The sequence below is a fragment of the Perca flavescens genome, chromosome 15 (genome assembly GCF_004354835.1).
Source record: "Perca flavescens isolate YP-PL-M2 chromosome 15, PFLA_1.0, whole genome shotgun sequence".
Classification (NCBI taxonomy): domain Eukaryota; kingdom Metazoa; phylum Chordata; class Actinopteri; order Perciformes; family Percidae; genus Perca; species Perca flavescens.
In genome coordinates this window covers 13,630,630-13,649,400 of record NC_041345.1, presented here as the reverse complement: position 1 = coordinate 13,649,400, position 18,771 = coordinate 13,630,630, and the positions used below count along the sequence as shown (strand labels likewise).

At 41.2% G+C, this 18,771-nt stretch overlaps 2 protein-coding genes across 3 annotated transcripts; both read right to left on the bottom strand.

Annotated features, from left to right (window-relative positions):
- Positions 1-8,884: 8,884 nt before the first annotated feature.
- On the bottom strand, positions 8,885-14,394 carry LOC114569504 (inward rectifier potassium channel 2). 2 transcript variants are annotated; one of them, XM_028599358.1, is made up of 2 exons: positions 14,205-14,394; positions 8,885-11,854 (listed from the first exon to the last, which is right to left on the bottom strand). In XM_028599358.1, exon 2 carries the CDS (start codon positions 11,604-11,606, stop codon positions 10,290-10,292), a length of 1,317 nt encoding a protein of 438 aa, XP_028455159.1. In that variant the 5' UTR covers positions 11,607-11,854; positions 14,205-14,394; the 3' UTR covers positions 8,885-10,289. The 2 variants fall into 2 exon arrangements, with proteins under 2 accessions (XP_028455159.1, XP_028455160.1); XM_028599359.1 differs by having other exon boundaries at positions 14,284-14,394.
- Positions 14,395-15,081: 687 nt separating this feature from the next.
- LOC114569434 (inward rectifier potassium channel 16) lies at positions 15,082-16,230 on the bottom strand. Its single transcript, XM_028599248.1, has one exon. The coding sequence runs from the start codon at positions 16,228-16,230 to the stop codon at positions 15,082-15,084; it is 1,149 nt and encodes a 382-aa protein (XP_028455049.1).
- Between the last annotated feature and the right edge of the window lie 2,541 nt (positions 16,231-18,771).

Below are 18,771 nucleotides of genomic sequence, written 5' to 3'. Positions count from 1 at the left end.
GTTGTAAGTGACCAGGAAATTCAAGAGATATACACAACATTCATTACCTGAGCCCACAGGTGTAACACTGAGCCCTCTTTCTGCCACAAGGACATCCTAAAGTGGCACGCCACTCTTCTCCTGTTACCTGTTCCTCTCGGTGTACATGGAAAACGTTCACTGTTTTCAGTGCTCTACTAGAGTACAGATGGCTTCTATTACACTTGTGGTTCTTGTACGTTGCATTAATTAGACCACACTGGAGAACCAGTACTTTCTTTGGCATCACACCAGGAGTATGTGTTTGCTGTTCCAGAAGTGCATGTGTCAGTGTTGTAAATTACACTTGTTTAAAAATAGTTGCTCTATTAGGCGCTGATTTAGCCATATATTGCAGAGCCATCGCATTGCATTAAAGATGACGAGATTGATAATAATAATAATGTGGAGTGACATAAAACCGTGTCTTTGATCTTGATCCTTGCCCTTGGAGGACAAATTACTCATCAGGTCAACCTTTGTCCATTTCTCTCTCTCTCTCTCTCTCTCTCTCTCTCTCTCTCTCTCTTTATCAGAGGTCATCTCCTGCGGAGCTTCTGCTGTATTGTTTTCCTTGTGGCAGACCTGCTTAAGCCAAGCATAAGCCGCCTCTGTAATCTCAGGACAGGAGAGAAAATTGTGTTGTGACGTAAGGAATAATCTTCTAGTTGGGAGAAATTGCATTCTGAGCAGACTGAAGAAATTGCTGGTTATTTTTAGAATGAAGTAGCTGCTTGCTTATTAACAGTTTAAAAATAAACTTATTTTTTTTATAGAATAATGCAGTGTCCAACTTTTTATGTTTTCTCAACACAAGAAATTTAGAAAATGGAAATTCCCTATTATTGTCAGTGTCCTGTTCATGGGGTTTTGAAGGTCACAGATACAACACAGGATGTGATGTTCACTGCACCACACTGGGAACATCATAGACCCCATCCCTGCCTGCGCATTTTGGGTCTCAGGTAGCTTGACACCATGGGAAACTTAGCATCAGCATCCCGCAGACGGACGGCAGAAAGGCCACTGTCGCTGTAAACAACCACCCGTGAGGGCTGAAGCCGAGGAGATAATCTCACGTACACGTAGAAATGGGAAAAGATGATATCAACCATCTGCTTCATCTGGCGGGGATTTGATTGGCTTGCCGCAGTAGAGCAGAGCAGTAGGCATGATTAGTCCTCCCCGGTGTCCCATTCCTCTGCATGCCCGGCTCAATGTCACCACTGATTGGATCCTTTAATCTTGTTCTGTGTGAATTAAATCTAAATTGGGGAGGACGATGATCACATTCACTTTGCCTTGTGCCCCGATTCTGTGTGCGTGTGTGTGTTTGTGTGTGTGTGTGTGTGTTTCTGTAATTCCTACTTCCTCTCCTATGATTAACAGTTACAGTATGAGACAGCTATCCTCGTTCTTGACAGGGATCTGATCTGTATCTTTGACACCATTTCTACCTGACGTTAGCAGACGTCCAGGGTGATTTAAATGCAAAAGCAGCTACCAAGCTGCATCAAACATCCATGCACACAAACCAACATTTTCTCTGCAGTAAGAATGCACAGTATGTTAAACCCCCATGCACAAATTGACCCTAGAAACATGTTTAACAAGAAAGGACATACATGTATATCGTTAACTAGGTGGCTACAATCAAATGCAAAATTAGTATTAATGTTTATAAATAGGGTTGGGCATTGTTTAGATTTTAACGATTCTGATTCCAATTACGATTCTTCCTTTCGATTCCGATTCTTATCTGTTCTCGATTCCGATTCTTTGAGTGGTGAAGTTGAAACGGGTCACATGCTTATTTCACAAATAAGAGGAAAGTTTTATTTTGATTCAAAGGTGGGTTGCAGTTTGACGGGGCTTTTTCAATGTAAAATAAAGCCACGCTAGAGCACCGCTTACTGTGCTCCATGGCTGCAACACAACAAGCGCCTGGCCGCTACGGAAACCAAAACTTGCGCATGTTAAATTTGGAACCCATGATCATATTTGAAACCAAATCCTCCAAACGATTCCAATAAAGAAACGATTTTGATGGAATCGTAATTTTTGAAACGATTCCAAGTAGGAATTGGTTCTCGATGCCCAACCCTAGTTATAAACCAAAGTGTTGGACAAAAAGAAGCACTCCGCCTGCCTGGTCAATCAAGTCAAGTCAATTGTATTTATATAGAGCCAAATCACAACAACAGCTGATATCTCATGACAATTTTCATATAGAGCAAGTCTAGACCATGTTCTTTAATCTACAGACATCATCAGGATTTTCAGAATTTGACTGTGACCTGCAGATGAAAATCTGCTGCCAGCTAACTCTGATACAATACATGAAATGACCACATTTAAATATTATATTGTTTCATTACAAGTAAATAAAAGCAAATAAAAGCTGTAACCGTTACAGTTAAAGGGGGTAACATATATTAATTCCCATTTGCTTGCCAATATGAGCCCTAAAATAATCAAACATCTCATACTATGATAATCCTCATCTATTTTTGGACACTGAACAAACAACAAGAGTTTGATTCCAAGTTACTTACTCTCTCTCTCTCTCTCTTTCTCTCTCTCTCTCTCTCTCTCTCTCTCTCTCTCTCTCTCCTACAGAGGGATCCGCACTGGAGATGACGTCGCAGGTTACCCAGATATCGTTATAGTAACCCTGGCTGTGGGCCTTTCTTGGCTCTTTTAGCTGCTTCGTCCTGAGGGGGCTGATGTGCCACAGCCCAGAGGTATCCCTCTCTCCTCAGCTGTCCTCATAAAACTGCCCTTCTCAAGTATCCCCTGTCTTTTAAATTCTCCATCCTTGAAATTGCCCATGTTTTGGAAAGACTTTTTATATTTCATCGTTACTTTCCAGACTTCACTCATTGAGTTTTGTTAATTTGAGGGGAGACTCGGCAAAGACCCCGGCAGGATAACGGACGGAACAATAATAAAATAACAAATCTCAGAAAGAAGTGGAAGAATGTTACTGAGTTTTAGTGGATTCACATTGCCTGCAGGGCCTTGTTATGATGTAGGCAGCCATTATAAATGGAAGTCAGGGAGGCTTTGTGTTTACTGTTGTGGCTCACTCACTGATGCACCTCCATTATAGGCAATAAAGTGCAACACCAAACAGAGCCAAGTCCTTTCAGTACAAGTTGCCACTGGTCAAGAGCCAACAATGAGCATAAAGTAGGTATCACTTTTGTTTCCTGGCACTGGATGTAATTGTCAAGGTCAGAGGAGCCTGAGCCAGAACATTACATTACATGTCATTTAGCTGACGCTTTTATCCAAAGTGACTTACAATTGCTATATATGTCAGAGGCTGCACGCCTCTGGAGCAACTATGGGTAAAGTGTCTTGCTCAGGGACACATTGGTTGATGTATCGCAGTGGGAACTGAACCCAGATCTCCCACACCAAACGCATGTGTCATATCCACCGTGGTCAGCGGCATGAATAGACGAGTTACAGATACAGCAGCGTTTCTGTTTCTTGGCAGAGGCATTTGTCCACAATAAACAGTTTATTGTCATTGAAATATGTTCAGTGAACCAAAGTCGCCTACATCAAACGTCAGTTGTCAACAACGCGTCACCAACTGGGAAACTCGGTTAGCAAAATTCAGCCCGAGTTTCCCACCTCTGATTCCCAGAGGAAGTGACGTGAATGGTGATGTTTTCACTCGGAAAAATGTTTTTCTGATGTCCATGAACGCACGGTCATTATGTTGAAGAGTTGGGAGTTAGAACAACTTGATGATCACTACAGGGGTTTCGCTGCCTCTAACCAGGAACCCCCTTCACACAAACACAACAGCAGAAGGTTCAAGCAAATGTGTCAGCTGTTGGCTGTTTAGTGAAACACATTTTGTGATCTGATACTCCAGCCCTGTTTAAAGTTGTACTGTAAAACATCGTCCAAAAAATGACCTTTTAATTAGGATTCGTCACTTAATTTTTATGTGTTGAATTTATTAATTGCTCAGAAATATGTAAGTTTACAACAAAAGGGAAGTTTTTTATTTGCAAAATCTCATCAAACACTCAAAAATGCACATGAGGTATTGGAATAGACATCAACCACATATTGTACATGACCTTTGTGTACTAGTTGGCTATGTCTCATGAGATGGATAGCAACATGATCACCCTTGAAGCTGCAGTAAACGACAGGTGAGTATTAGTGTGCCGTTTTTCCCCCTGCCAGTCCTCATCTGCCATCACTGACTGACTGAATGGCTGGCTGCATTGGACAGCAGGTCTCGGCTGCACCGTCAGACCCGCCAGAGTTCTTATGCAATTGCCTTTCCTATTTTAATCCCATTGCACTCTAGAAAGATGTGTTATGGTGATTTTATATTATATATTCCTTTCGTCTGCAACTTAGTCTGCACTTTGCCAATGTACGGCCTAGTGTATGTAGTGTATGACATCGTTGTGTTCTTTAAATTCTGGGGTGAGTGAATAAAAGAATTGTGGTTGCTAATGATGGTCGCTTAGCTATTTAAAATTGGTGGGCTTGTGCAGGATGTCATGTGTCAGGCTTGTGACGATTCTCTCTCCCATTAGTGGTCTGCAGTGTTTTAACTGTACCTTTTAGTATCGGCTCAGCTTACTTGGAACCTCGACCAAGGTGGTACCAAATGCTTAAAGGGGTGATAGAATGCAAAACCGATTTTACCCTGTCATAGTTTAATAACGACAGTTCGGTGGGTAAATAGGACATACATAGAAGCTCAAAATCCCATTGACACCCCTTTACTATGAAAATCTCATATTTTGAAACTGCTGCTGAAAACGGGCGAATATCAACAAAGCTGGAAGTTGACGTCAACCTCCCAAGACCTGTAACTTTGTCAGCCCATGGGTGTATTAAGAGAACAGTCCCGCCCCAACATTTACATAGGCTACACAACTGACCTGAGATCAGGTAGTCTTCTGAATCTAGGTCACGCAGACCTCTGCTATTCCATTACAAAATTCACTTCTGAAACTTTTTTATGCGAAAAATCAACTATGTAAAGCTCAAATATGGGCCGTTTTCCGAAAATGGATGGCTAATTGCAAATTCTGTCCGACTGTGTGTCGGAGTTCAGCGGCTGGTGCTGCCTGGGTTGCTACATCGCCGCCCTGCCTGTCCTCCGTCACAGACCCCGGCCTGCTGTGAGCTCGATTGAGCTTGGCCGGTGGCCCGGTGCTCAATACCCGCGCAAACTTACCCTTTTCTGGGTGACTGCAAACGCCGCTGCCCTGACAGAGCTCCAGGGCCTGCAGCTTGCTGTTCTCCCTCCCCTCTTCCTGCTACCGGCCGGCCGGTGAGTGACTGAGAGCGAGGTTAGCGAGCTTGTTACGCCTCTTACCGCAGCCCGCAGGTTCCAGTTAATCTTATAATGGATATGTGTGTTGAGTTATTTAAACAAACAATCGGGGAAATAAATGCCTCTTGTCCGCGAGTCTCATTGATAGAGCCCGCGGTGAGCTGGAGTCCATCAATGAGAGCTAGCTAGCTAGCCTCCTCCTAACGAGACCTCTGACATTCACAAAAATGCATTCAATAGAAATCCAAAATCGGACAAGTGTTAGCTAAGCTTTGTAAGACCTTGGGGAACCTTCCGTGACGAAATTCAAACTATAACTAACTATAACTACTATAGTTATGCCGAAAGTGTAGCTAGCTAGCTGCGATATTTCCCCATTGTATTGAATGGGACATATAGCTAGCAGCTGCTCATCCTAACAAGACGCCTCACGTTCATAGACATGCCTTAAAATCAAATCGGACACAACGGTTAGCTTTATAAGACATTGGGGTAGATGTTATATAAGTGGCGTGACGAAATTCAAACTGTAAATATATTATAGTTATTTTCATCAGACTGTGGGGAGCTCCTAAAGTCCGACACGTTTGCAATTAGCAATACATTTTCGTAAAACAGCCCATATTTGAGCTTTATATAGTTGATATCTCGCTTAAAATAGTCTCAGAAGTGAATTTGGTAACGAAACATTGCAGTGTCTGAAATATGAGATTATGTCGCTTCTCTAATGTGTGTGTATTGTGGATTCGCTCAACCAATCAGTGCGCGTCTCTAATGTGTGTGTATGGTGATTCGCTCAACCAATCAGCGCGCGTCTCTAATGTGTGCGTATGGCAATTCGCTCAACTAATCAGCGCGCAGCTCATCTAAATATTCATGAGCATACCATATTTGGAAGAAAAGCTCTTGTTACAAATAGGGCCAAAACACAGGGATGCATAAGGGCCAATATAATATCAACCAGGGCATTTTCAGCCCAACCAATGTTACATACCCCATTAGGAGACCATAAGGAACAATGTGAAATACCCTATATAATCATTCTCTCACCCCTTTAATAAAAAAAATGCTAAAGAAGTGACCTGACTGTATCAGATCACAGGCTTCATAAGTCCATTAATTATGACCTGGTCATGGAGAGAACATGTTGCAAGAGATCTATGCTTGTCATATCCAAGGTCAAGCACATCCCTCAGACTTGCCTTTGCTTTCATCCTCTGAGAAAAGTTTGCAGGTTTGTCCCACTTCCAGATTTGTTGAGGTTGTAAGTCATTTTGACTGAATGGTTACAGTTTGTGAACATCATTGCTACTACAGCTTTCCTTTAACATCAAGATTATCACGCCGCTTTCTCGGAATTAAAAAACAATGGCGAGGCTGAGTGTAACAAGACGTCACATCAGTCAGATGGCTGGAAACAAAGTCTGTAATGATGGAATAAACCTGCTTATTCTGTAGTTCAGTCATGTACTGAAGTTTAATTACATCATTTTAGTCCAGCTGCCTTTGATTTACTTCTACTTGATATCTTATGACCTAGATGACTGACAGTGGGACAGGGGTATACACTCCTATTTCTGACAGATATAGTTTTCTGACCTCAGCGGCACACACAAGAAATGAATTTAGGCCAAACACGTAGTTATAGCTATTTATAATGTTGCAGGCTGTGGATGTGCCCCACATAAGATTAAAGTCAGATATATTTCTGATATAAGACCCTTTCTAAATATGTTCAGGAAAGACTTTGTCCAGACTACACATACTTCCTCTTCAGCGATAAATATGCCTGTGATTTTAACACTCTCTAAAATTATGTGTATAAACTGTATCTAAGTGACAGTCACTGAGATAAACCAGGGGTGTTTCTAGGCTTTTACAAGGAGTAACAAGAGGACACATGCTACATTACCACTGGTCATATCTTTAGGTTTTATCGCTTCATGTCGAGGTCTGGAGCATGGAATATGTCCACTTGCCTACATGTTTTTCCATCCAAAATTCTGAAACTGTGACCTTATTATTAGCATAAAACAAAACTATGTGTTTCTTTGCTCTGCTGATGAATTGATTATGTTTATATTTATCCATCTGATCTTAAGGTCAAGCTGATCAGCCTGTTGGTAATACGCCGGTTCAGGGTAATTCGCCAGAAAGACGTCATCAGCATCATTGACAGGAGCTCTCTGGCCAACGCTGGCTGTCAATTTCTTTTACAAAGTGCACCCGGCACAGACTGACCAGCTCGTTCAGTTAAACAACACCTCAGAGGCTCCAGGAGTTTAGGTGTGATGTTGCTGAGATTTTTTTTAAAGTGTAGGTGGAACTATATGCTAACTTTTTCATGTAACGTACCTCACCGCAAAAAAGAAAATCTTCAGCTTTAACAATTAGCCAATGACAGACTGACTTGGTGACAATTAATTGAAATTTCTTTTATTAAACAGAAAAGGGAGAGTCCCCATTTTCACTCTAAGCCAGAGCTTTGTGGTAGTTTCATTGGCTAATGTGGAAATAACCCTTAGGCAGCACACACTTCCTATGTAGAACCAAATCAAATCGGCTCACTGCCTCCCTGCGGATGTGTCTGATCAATAGATCCCTCGACTACGTCTCATGCTGGCAGAATGCAGCTGTAGATGGACACTGACTAAATTTGCTGACGGATATGTCATATTGCAAACCTACCCACTCATCTCTGAAACAACCATATCGATCATATATGTTGTTTAACAGTGTTTTGTGCATTAGAGGAGCTTGTGGGTGATCACACAATGCTGGTGTATTACACAATATGTGGTTTTGAAGACAGATCACCTTTAAGTTATCATTTCTATTGAAAATCAAAAAATAAAAGTGAGCATATTTGGATTTATAAACATCAGGACGGATGATGTTTGACTTTTGTGGCTTTGAGGAATATGAATTCTACAGTATATACTCCTACTAATTCTACACATTGCCACCATTCCTCAAGACACCTAGTGGTGCAAATACACTTATTTTCCACAGTTTACTGAAAGAGATTGGGAAAAGCGAATGAGGCGTACTTTCCATTGCTGTCACTAAAAATGACTTCCAGTGGAGCTGACTGATATAGCATGGAGTCTCTGTGGGCTTTCACAGAACTAGAATGAGTCAGTTTGGTGAATAATAGTAAGTGATGGTGTGAGCTCTGACATCTAGCAGCCTGGAATTTGGGCCGCAGCTCCAAATTAGAGGAGCACAGCTAAAACAGTCGAGCCGGCCTCCAGATGTCACACATTTTGGGTCAAAATACAAATCCTTGGAAAATTCTTACACAGTAGACTGCGGATGCAACATAGAAGGATGGCTTATCATTGTTAATAAGTTAAAAGCTCATACGCACACAGTATCGTCCGCTGAAACTGATATGTGGTTTACAATCAATGCAACTTCATAATGTTTTTGTTACCACATTTTTATTGAAAAAAGGTCAAACTTTTTTCACCAATTGCAATATCAATATACAGTATTTGCATTATAATTTACAAAAGATTAAAAAAAAAATCTGTACAGTCTCTGGTTTGTGCAGGAAGGTGGGAAGATGACCCTGGTAGAAAAATAAAGACCTAAGACAGGAGAAGTGTCAATGTGAGAACAGATCAAATGTTTAAATGTAAAATGTTTTTAAAAATGAGTTTAAATAATACTTACTAGAAGCAGTACAGTGTCCTGGCTTCCACTGATCCAAGCATGAATGTGTCACAATTACAGTTAAAAAACATGAAAGCTCAATCTTGTGTAAGACTGAAGTCAAGTGTGCTACATTGTGTGACTGAAATATCAATCAGACGTGATCTTAAGAAAGCAAGGGTTTGTTCAGAAATAACAAATTCTCTGGTGAGGAAAAAAGTGCGCTAAAGCTTTGGAAAACACACTGACAGAATCATGCTGGTCTATATCTATAAATAACATTATAGGCTGCATTTGCAATCTTCAAAATGGATACTTCAAAAGACAAATAATACATTTTGGCTCGTGGGTTTCCCTCTAAACATACAATATGTAACTTAGCAGCACTTATCATCAACATTCATAACCTTGGCTCAGGGTTGAGCTTCCTGTCACGTTCTACCACTGACCATTAGAACATGAATACCAGCAAGGAGTGGCAGTATAGTGCACAGGGAATCCCCTTCTTCCTGTAACATCTATTGCAGTGTGTGCCTCCACCGGAACTGAGACTTTTGTTAAGGCACACATTGCAAAAGATGCTATACGTAGACAATGATGGGCCTGTGGAGCACAATGTACTTGTGCTCGTAATCTGTGCGAGGCGAGCCACACCAAGACCACCACACTGAAGAGGACAGTAAATATACTTTGCTAAGAGACCAGCTCATTAACAAACAGTAGCCTTTGTGCAGGTTGTTTAACTGGTCAAAATGTTTTTAGTAGTCTTTAAAACAAGATTCTTGAAGTTCAAATGCCGTCAGCATTTCAAAACAAATCTCTTTTTTTTTAAATGTAATATAAATAAATACTTATTTTAGCCATTTACAACCTTATGGGATGTTTAGGCCTAAAAAAAATACCTATTATTCCCAGCATGTTCAATGCAAAATGTGCAAACTGGGAGTATGCACTTAATAAATTAGAGACTGTATTATTCTAGGAAACAATATTTTTTTCAGAACCCAATTGGCTATTCTACTAAATAAGTAGGGCAGACTGCACAGTGTGTAAGTGAAGGCATCCAACTCATTTTATCTCTATAGCTCCATGCAACCAGTTCATTTATCACCATAAAAAATATATCATGTCTGGATTCCCATGGTGTCTTGTGCGTGATCATCTGCAAAGAGAACTTCATACTCAAATCACATTTTTTTCACAAACTGTCATGCATTATAAACAACAGGATCAAATGCAATAGTTTTAACATACACTGAAGTAGTTTTTAACCCTTCTTTTAACCCTGCAGTCATATTTGTGATTCTGCTGTCAAAGGCCTTGATTCTAAAGGCAAAGAATCCACATTGCATTCAGTCTCTGACACCACATCTGTGTTTGTGTCCTCGAGTGCAGCGGCCTTAACACCCCTCACCTCCCTGTTTTCCTCCTCCTCAAACTCCTCCTCCATCTCGACTTTTTCGAGAGCCACTTCGTTCTCGTAGCAAAAGGAGTTCCTCGAGCTGGCTGCGCTGGATTTCTTCTCGGCTAGTTCCCTGGCACTACAGTTGGGTGTGCTGGGTACCTCATACGTGTTTTCAAAGCGAGAGTAGTCCACTTTGTAGTAGTTCTTTTCTTCAAAGAGCACCGGCTCAAAGCGGTAGCCCCAGAGGATCTCGCTGGCCACGTAGGAGCTCCGACACTGAGTGGTCATGGCTGTAGCCTCCACCATGCCCTCCAGAATCACCACGATCTCAAACTCTGACGTCTCCAACTCCTGTTTGCTCATCTCATAGAACGGGCTGTCCTCATCAATCTCATGCACAATGGTGATAGGAGACACCAGGAAGATTCTGTCAATGCCACTATCAAAGCCTACGTCAATGTCTACCTGATCTAGAGGTATGAACTCTCCCTCGGCGGTGGTGCGAGACTTGAGTAGCTGGGCCCTGACATGGGCCTCCACCAGGTGACTCTTCCTTAGGTTCCCCACACGCCACATCAGGCAAAGTTTACCATCCCTCATGGCCACTGCAGCATAATGGCTAAACACCAGGGTCTCGTTCCTCTTTTTGGGCTTGGCCATCTTGGCCATGACAGCACCGATAATGAAAGCATCGATGATGCAGCCCACAATGCTTTGGAAGACGACCACAAAGACGGCAACGGGGCACTCCTCCGTCACATAGCGATAACCATAGCCAATAGTGGTTTGGGTCTCCACTGAAAACAAGAAGGCAGCGGTGAAGCTGTCTACATTGGAAACACACATCTGAGTCTCATTCTCTAAGTCTCCGTAACAGAGGGCCACTACCCAGAAGACAAAGCCAAAAAATAACCATGACAGCAGGAAGGAAAGGCAGAATACGAGCAGCATCCAGCGCCAGCGGATGTCCACGCAGGTGGTGAAGATATCTGCCAGGTACCGCTGGCCTTTCTCACTCATATTGATAAACTGCACATTGCAGTGGCCATCCTTCCTGACGAAGCGGCTCTGATGTTTGCGCTGTGTGTGCACCTTGTTGACATTGCCGTTTCCGTAGCCATTCGGAACGGCAATAGTGGCCAGCTTCATGCCGTCTTCTTCAGAGGACACAATGCTGTAACGGTGGCTTCGCACACTCCCCATTACTTCCGCCTGGGAGGGCTGGGCCGATTCTGCTTTGGAAAACAGTCTAAGTTTTTGGTAGAAGCGTTGGAGAAACAGTTTTAAATGATCCCGGGGACAAACTCAAGCAGAAAACGTGGACAACAGGATTGGATCTTGCAGGGAACAGGGGAGAGCAGGCCCGTTCTTCTGCTGGCGTGCTGTGCACTTTTGGTGAGGGCAGGTCACTCCTATCTGACGGCTGCTTTGGACCTCATCAGTGAAGTGGGCTGTGGAAATTACACAGAGAGAGAAAGTTATTAAAGTTATTGAAAGGATCCAGAGCAAAGATCAGTGTATGTGGTTACCTGCTGTCTAAATAATGCAGAGTACACTCAAAGTTAGCGGCATTGTTTAATCTACTACTTATAATGCATTCCCTGTGCTTTCTGACTGCATTGCATTACACAGACAATATACAAATCGTGTATGCAATGCAGTCAGAAAGCACAGGGAATGCATTGTACATGCATTATAAGTAGTAGATTAAACAATATTATTCAAGCACTTAGATAGCTGATAATGTGGGATAGGATTTTTACCCTGCTTAATGTAAGTATAACTGTAATTAGGCAGATCAGTCCAGGGATCTGAGTCAAATTACAGAGCAAGTTCATGGTAATCCAGTGAGCCACTGGAAAAAGTAGCAGCTCTGTGCAGATGTGTCTCTAAATTTTGCACAGTCAGAAGTGAGAAAGCAATGCATAAAGTTTTGTTGCATGCATTTGAACAGTACGGCACGATCAGTAATGATTACATCTAATGGTATTCAGTAAGTGTACAGTTTCAAATAACACATGCACACGCATAGCCAAAACAAATTCACAACTACAGTTTGCACCACTACATCATGGAACAAGATTCAATGAACCTTGCAGCATTTCAGAGAGGATGGGTCTCTTTCTCTGAAACCAACAGTAACCTTGCATCATATGTAATAGAGCAATGAGGACAACTAAATTAGAAAAGCTATTGACTTGGTGTGTGTGGCCTGAGAGGTCCATTAAAATGCAACACCACAGGCTACAAAAGGCCATGGTCAGCCAGACATGCTGTGCTAGTGCCAAAAATAAATCCCCAACTCCAGTTTTGAAACGGTCCCATCAGAGGGTCACAATTGTGTCAAAGTTTAAAGATCCATAAAGTCTAGGGGACATTTCCAGTGAATATTCTAGATAAAATGTATTTGATATAATGTTTAAAACACAGCACAAATGTCAAAAAGGAAACTTTTTTGTTGACTTGGGCCATTTTTTGTTTAATTCCATTATCTAATTGTGTGTGTGTGTGTGTGTGTGTGTGTGTGTGTGTGTGTGTGTGTGTGTGTGTGTGTGTGTGTGTGTGTGTGTGTGTGTGTGTGTGTTAAACTGCTCTGAAAGTGATCAAGTCATGTGGGATAAGATGTGCAGGATGGGGTCCTAAATTCTTCTGCGTCATCTTTGTTTTTCTCAACTAATGATGTCACTGCTGCTGGGTCGACTAGAAATAGCAACCTGTCACGCACACTATTCGGAATATGGGGCTCCATTTGTTTACAAATCAAATGATGCCAAATGTTTATGTTGAATTATTATTATTATTATTATTATTATTATTATTATTATTATTAAGTATAATATCCAGTTTACCTCGTGAAAATGCTGGCCATTCAGTTACTTTTTTGTTTAAGTGGGGTCTCTTTTATTCTGTCGTGGCAATGAATCAAGGCAAACACCAGACAGCACAAAAGCCTAAAATGTACATAGTTCAGACTACATCATTAGAGAGATGTAAACATCAGAAGGAAGGCATTTGTGTAAAAGTGAATACATTTTTGACACAGGTCGTAGACCCCCAGTGCGAATCAAATTTCTAACTTTTGTGGTTTTGATGCACTGACACTTAGTTCATCACACATCTCATTGCAAACAGGTTCTCTGTCACTGAGCTTTTAACTGCTCAATTATACCACACTCATTACTGCAGGTTGGTACGTGGTGACAGACCACAGCTTCAAAAGGCTGCACAACCTGTGATTGTTTGCTTTGCATGTGTTTTCAATTAGAGCCAACAGCTGAGGCAGATGGAAACTGGTTACATAAAGCTGATGACACCAATCAATAACTATGGCCAATCATTCAGCATCTTTTGTTTTAAGCTTTTACAACACCTATCATTTGTATAAGAGAAGCCTTAAACAGTAGCCTAATTTCACATATTTGTAATAAAGTCAGATATAGAATTTTTACTCAACAGGTTTAATGTAGTTTTATAAAATTCAGCTCATGCACAGACATCATGTGCTACAGAGTTTAGTTCAAATTAAGGAAAGGGGGCAATACAGATCATCCAGTCTACATCCTGCAATATCCAAGGGCAGAAAAAGCAGCATGATTATGTGAATAGCCTAATAATAATAATAATAATAATAATAATAATAATAATAATAATAATAATCCGGAATTCCTTTATTATTTTTAATATTGTTACAGGACTTCAGTTTTACCATTTTGCAGTGAGACTATACAGTATACAATATTTTGCAGAGTGCAGCTATATTTCTCACTCCACATCACTCTTGTAATAGCTTATTACACCTACCTGTTGGTCCTTGCGGTGCAAATTTGCCGTTTCCTTGTTGTAATAAGTCCCATATGCGCCACATATGCACACTGCGTACCTTTTATTTTTGATGCTCTGTTATTATGTTCACCTAGCTTCCCGTCTTGCTCTTCAAATTCTGCCATAACCCTCTCCAGCAATACTGAAGAAGACGTTTGTCGTTGCAAAGACAGACTTTAAAAACACGTGTGCCTGTCCCCGCCCCTGTGTCAGAGGCGGCCAATAGAAAGCTGCAGCGGCTGTTTGGGCTGAGCCATAGAGCCCACATGGAGGGTTTACATCTGTCTGTGATAGAGAGTGCTAGAGAGGGGAGTCAAACTCCCATTTCTCAAAGGGAGGCTGAAAACATGACGTTCTAACAGGAAACAAGCGTCAGTGTCACATTTAGTGCAAAGCATCTCCAGAGTCGCTACAAAACTGCATGTGATTTGTAATAGTTTGATGTAAAATTGGAGTTTGTGTCACGTGTTTGTCCTTTTCTGTCAACAAATCAAGCAAATATACTGAGAGTAGTGTGGAGTAGGGCCTACTTTTATTGTGATATCTGTGATTTTTTTAAATAATCACCAGTGCTGGAGTGATATTGAGTGCGCTCAGTGAACACAAGGTGGCGGTGTAAAGCTACAAAGAGGATAAACTCACACAAGTGCTGGCATCACATAATGTGTTTGACTATAATTCATGTTTCAGAGTTTTACAAGGGAAACTTTTATTAACTGTTAGTGTATTATTATTATTATTATTATTATTATTATTATTATTATTCATCTAAAGCATTAAAAAACGTATAAACACTATAAGTCACATTCAAACATATACAAGAGCATTTCATCACACTGTCCATCACAAGTCCACCCTACAAGCAGGTTTGCTGCATCACCTCTTCAGTGTTGTCAGAATTCACTTTGCAAGTGTGTCCGTTTCTCTTATTTGAAGCAAAGAGAGCACTGCGGGACTGACTGCCCTCTACAGGGCTACCCCTCCTGTGCAACTGCTCTGCACTGAGCAGGGGCACCGGCACCCACGTGGTCACGTTGAACAGAGCATAGTCCACCTTGTAGTGCCTCTTGTCCATTTTCAGCATGTCCTGGAAGCGCTGGCCCCAGCGGATGTCTGCTGGTGTGTAGGAGGTTCGAGTCTGGTGGAGCATTCCTGTAGAGTCACCGGTATAGGTGAAAGACACCACCAGCTCAAAGTCGTCCCCCAGCAGGTCGTCAGGGCCGAGGAGGTAGAGGGGACTGCTAGGTTCCAGCTTGTGGATAATGGTGACTGGTGTGGCGAGCACAATGTCTCGATTCTGGATGTGCAGGTCCTGGTATGATATCACAATAGACCCAAGTGGCTGTTTCACATAGCGGACTAACATGGCCCTGGCAACACCCTCCAGGATGTGATTGCCCCTGAAGTCCCCAAGTCGCCAAGACAGACACAGAACCCCATCTCGCAGGTTGACCACTGCACAGCTGCTAAAACCAACCGTCTGAGATCTCTTACGAGCAGATGCCATTTTAGCAACAACAATACCAATGATGATGGTGTCAAGGAGGCAGCTAAATACATCTTGAACCGTCACCAAAATAATGGCCACGATACAGTTCTCAGTCATCCCCCTGAAGCCGTAGCCAATAGTCGCCTGGGTCTCCATTGAAAACATAAAGGCTCCAGTAAAGCCGCGCACATTGTCTACGCATGTTGTGTGTTGTGCATCGTCAACGTCCCCATGTACATACGCAATGAGCCAATAACAGAGACCAAAAAAGAGCCAAGAGAGAATGTAAGAGAGGGAAAAGATAAGGAGCATCACCCTCCAGCGGATCTCCACAAGAGTGGTGAAGATGTCTATCAGGTACAGGCTCCATTGTCCAGGGGCCTTCTGGAAAACCACAGGGAAGCTGCCATCTTTCTGCATGTAGCGCAGCCGGCTTGCCTCATTTTTCCTGCCCAGTGTGTGGACTGTAGTGTAGCAGGTATCAATGATGACCAGCTCGCCCCTCTCAGTGCTCATTATGACCAGTGCAGCCTTTTAGTCTTCTGTAGGAAGACAGAGATGAGATGGGAAATATGCATGTTAGGATAACAGTTGTATTACAATGGGCAGGAGTTTGTTGAGCTGAATCCTTCATGTTTGAGCAAGCAGCCTAGGTCACTCAGGGCTATCAGCAGCAAATAACTTGAGCTCTGGGTGTGAAAAATGGACTTCAAGAGCAGGAGTTTCTTACTGGTTGATTATTTACCACAAGATCCATTACAGTCTGGACACTGTTCACATCAGTTTTGCTAAAAGCTCTCTACAAACACCTTCATGCATTATAACAACGTACAATCATGCAGGGAATTGGGGAGGACAAATTTAAATTAATTTAATAATTCAACTCACCATAAACTGGGCATTATAACATGCAATGTCAATACAACACATTTTATCATAAGTTTAAATTATTTGATAGGTTTGTACAAGTTTCTAAAGTAATAAGGTACAGTAAGAGGGCTCAGAACAAACCCAGTACCAAAACCATGGTTATCATATTAATATAAATTACAAGCAGTTGCACTCATGCTTGTTTTAGATGACAATTCAGATTGTATAAGTTTGGTATATTGTTAATGGTGGCTAGGACTGGTTACTGTTTGGAAGAAGTAGTGATTTAGTTTGTTCGTTATTGATATTTTTGATTTTGGTTGTTTCTATGTATCTGTTCTACCATTTTTATGCAAATGATAATGATTTGTCAGTCCACCCTGCATTTGTGAGTGCTGATGAGCAACTTGAATTGTACAATGTACTGTACTGTACAATAGTGATCAGTTCTTTTTTACATAGCCTATATGTATTTCTCATCTATAGCCAGGAATACATTGATGTCCCTGCCGAGAGTACCAGCCAGCTAAAAGCACTGTGATCTTTGTGACCTCTTAATGCAAAATAAGTGGCAATTGATATATCTCAATCAATTTTATTGATTTGCATGGATTTTTATCTAAACTGTCCCCCCATTTTGAATTGTTTGACCTATTATGTTGGTTGTGTGTGATGCCAACCCAACTGACACACCAATCCAAAGGCGGACTGAACATTTGGCTCCCGTCGGTCCAAAAAGTGCCTCGTAACACACCGAAGCCCAACAAATGAAAACCGGAAATGACGATATATTGACATGAGCCCGAGACACCTTATATTTTCCACATTATATTGACGTTGGTAGATTCAAAAACATCCAAGAAGATAAAAGATTGTGTTTGTTGTGAACGAATCACATTTTCTTCTGTATTGTCCGTATTATGATGAGTTAAGAACACCGATCTAACATGAAATGTCTGCCCAAAATCCTGAAATGTTCTGGTGCACGGATGATGACCAATTGGAGTGGTTGTGTAAATTTAAAATGTATAAGTTTGCAACTGTTTTTTCTAAAGCTTAGCAAAAAAGACTATAAGCTTTATTTGTTTAGGGTATGTCATTACTTTGACATCTGGTCCTTATTGTATGCATGACACAATAATAAAAATAAAGAAATACTTATTCCACACATGAGTGCACCAGGACAAAAAGTCCTTTGATCTTGACTTTGTTCAGGTATTGATTTTAGCCCATTCGGTCATTACCATATGACAAGATTAACTAAGGCTTTGGGTCAGAGAATGTCCCAGGGAAGAACCTCTTTTTAATCAGTTTGGCTTATCTCTTTAGTTTTTCAGTTTTGGTAAAGTCTGTTGCCTTCCAGATGTGACCCAGAACAATGATAAACAGCCTCTTGACAAAAGTCCCAAACTGACTTATTTTATAGAAGAAGAAAAAAATGCAAGACATGTATGACAAAATAAAATATGCATGGTTGTCATGAAGTGTTTATATAATCTGTCTGTACTCCACAAGTCCAAAGAAAGTTTGTCTCGATTAATTAAGCAATACCTCGTCCTCTATTTTTGTCCTCATGAGGGTAAATTATTATCCTTCAACCACCTCTAATAGCTTTCACCTCCAAATGCTTCCTCAATTGTCAAACATTAACCACAACACCTTCCTTTCAGTAACACATACAATGCACCAAAGTCAGGAAATTGTTGTCACTGTAGACTTATTGTAATTCACTAATCTGACAGCTGCTTTAGTTGTCACTGATGAAAGTCACGCTATCAACTTTATTTTTGAGCACACAATGCTTAGTCACATCACTCACTGCTCAATCTGTCAAACTTTTATCTTGAATTTTTATTGCTTAATTGAGTCACCTTGATAGCACGTAGCTGATGTTTATCTCAGAATAAATGGCTTTTCAATAGTTAAGTATAAAACATGCAAAAGTGCCAAGTGCAGTCTTTAAAACCCAGTGGTTCTGTCAGTTAGATAAATGTTGATCCACTAGTTTAAATGGGCTCCTGTTCACTGGTAAGCAGTAATTGAACACATAGGTCAAAGATTGTGGAAATATGCACCGTCTTGCATGAGACCTTTAGAAACAATTTAAAACCTTCTAGTTACATTTTTTTTGTGTGTTTCATTAAAGGTTCATAAAATAAACAGACACAATTCAAACGTTTCATCTCT

Bases quoted from the DNA above. Each gene is read 5' to 3' on its own strand.
- LOC114569504 (XM_028599358.1), bottom strand. From the start codon at position 11,606: ATGGGGAGTGTGCGAAGCCACCGTTACAGCATTGTGTCCTCTGAAGAA.
- LOC114569434 (XM_028599248.1), bottom strand. From the start codon at position 16,230: ATGAGCACTGAGAGGGGCGAGCTGGTCATCATTGATACCTGCTACACT.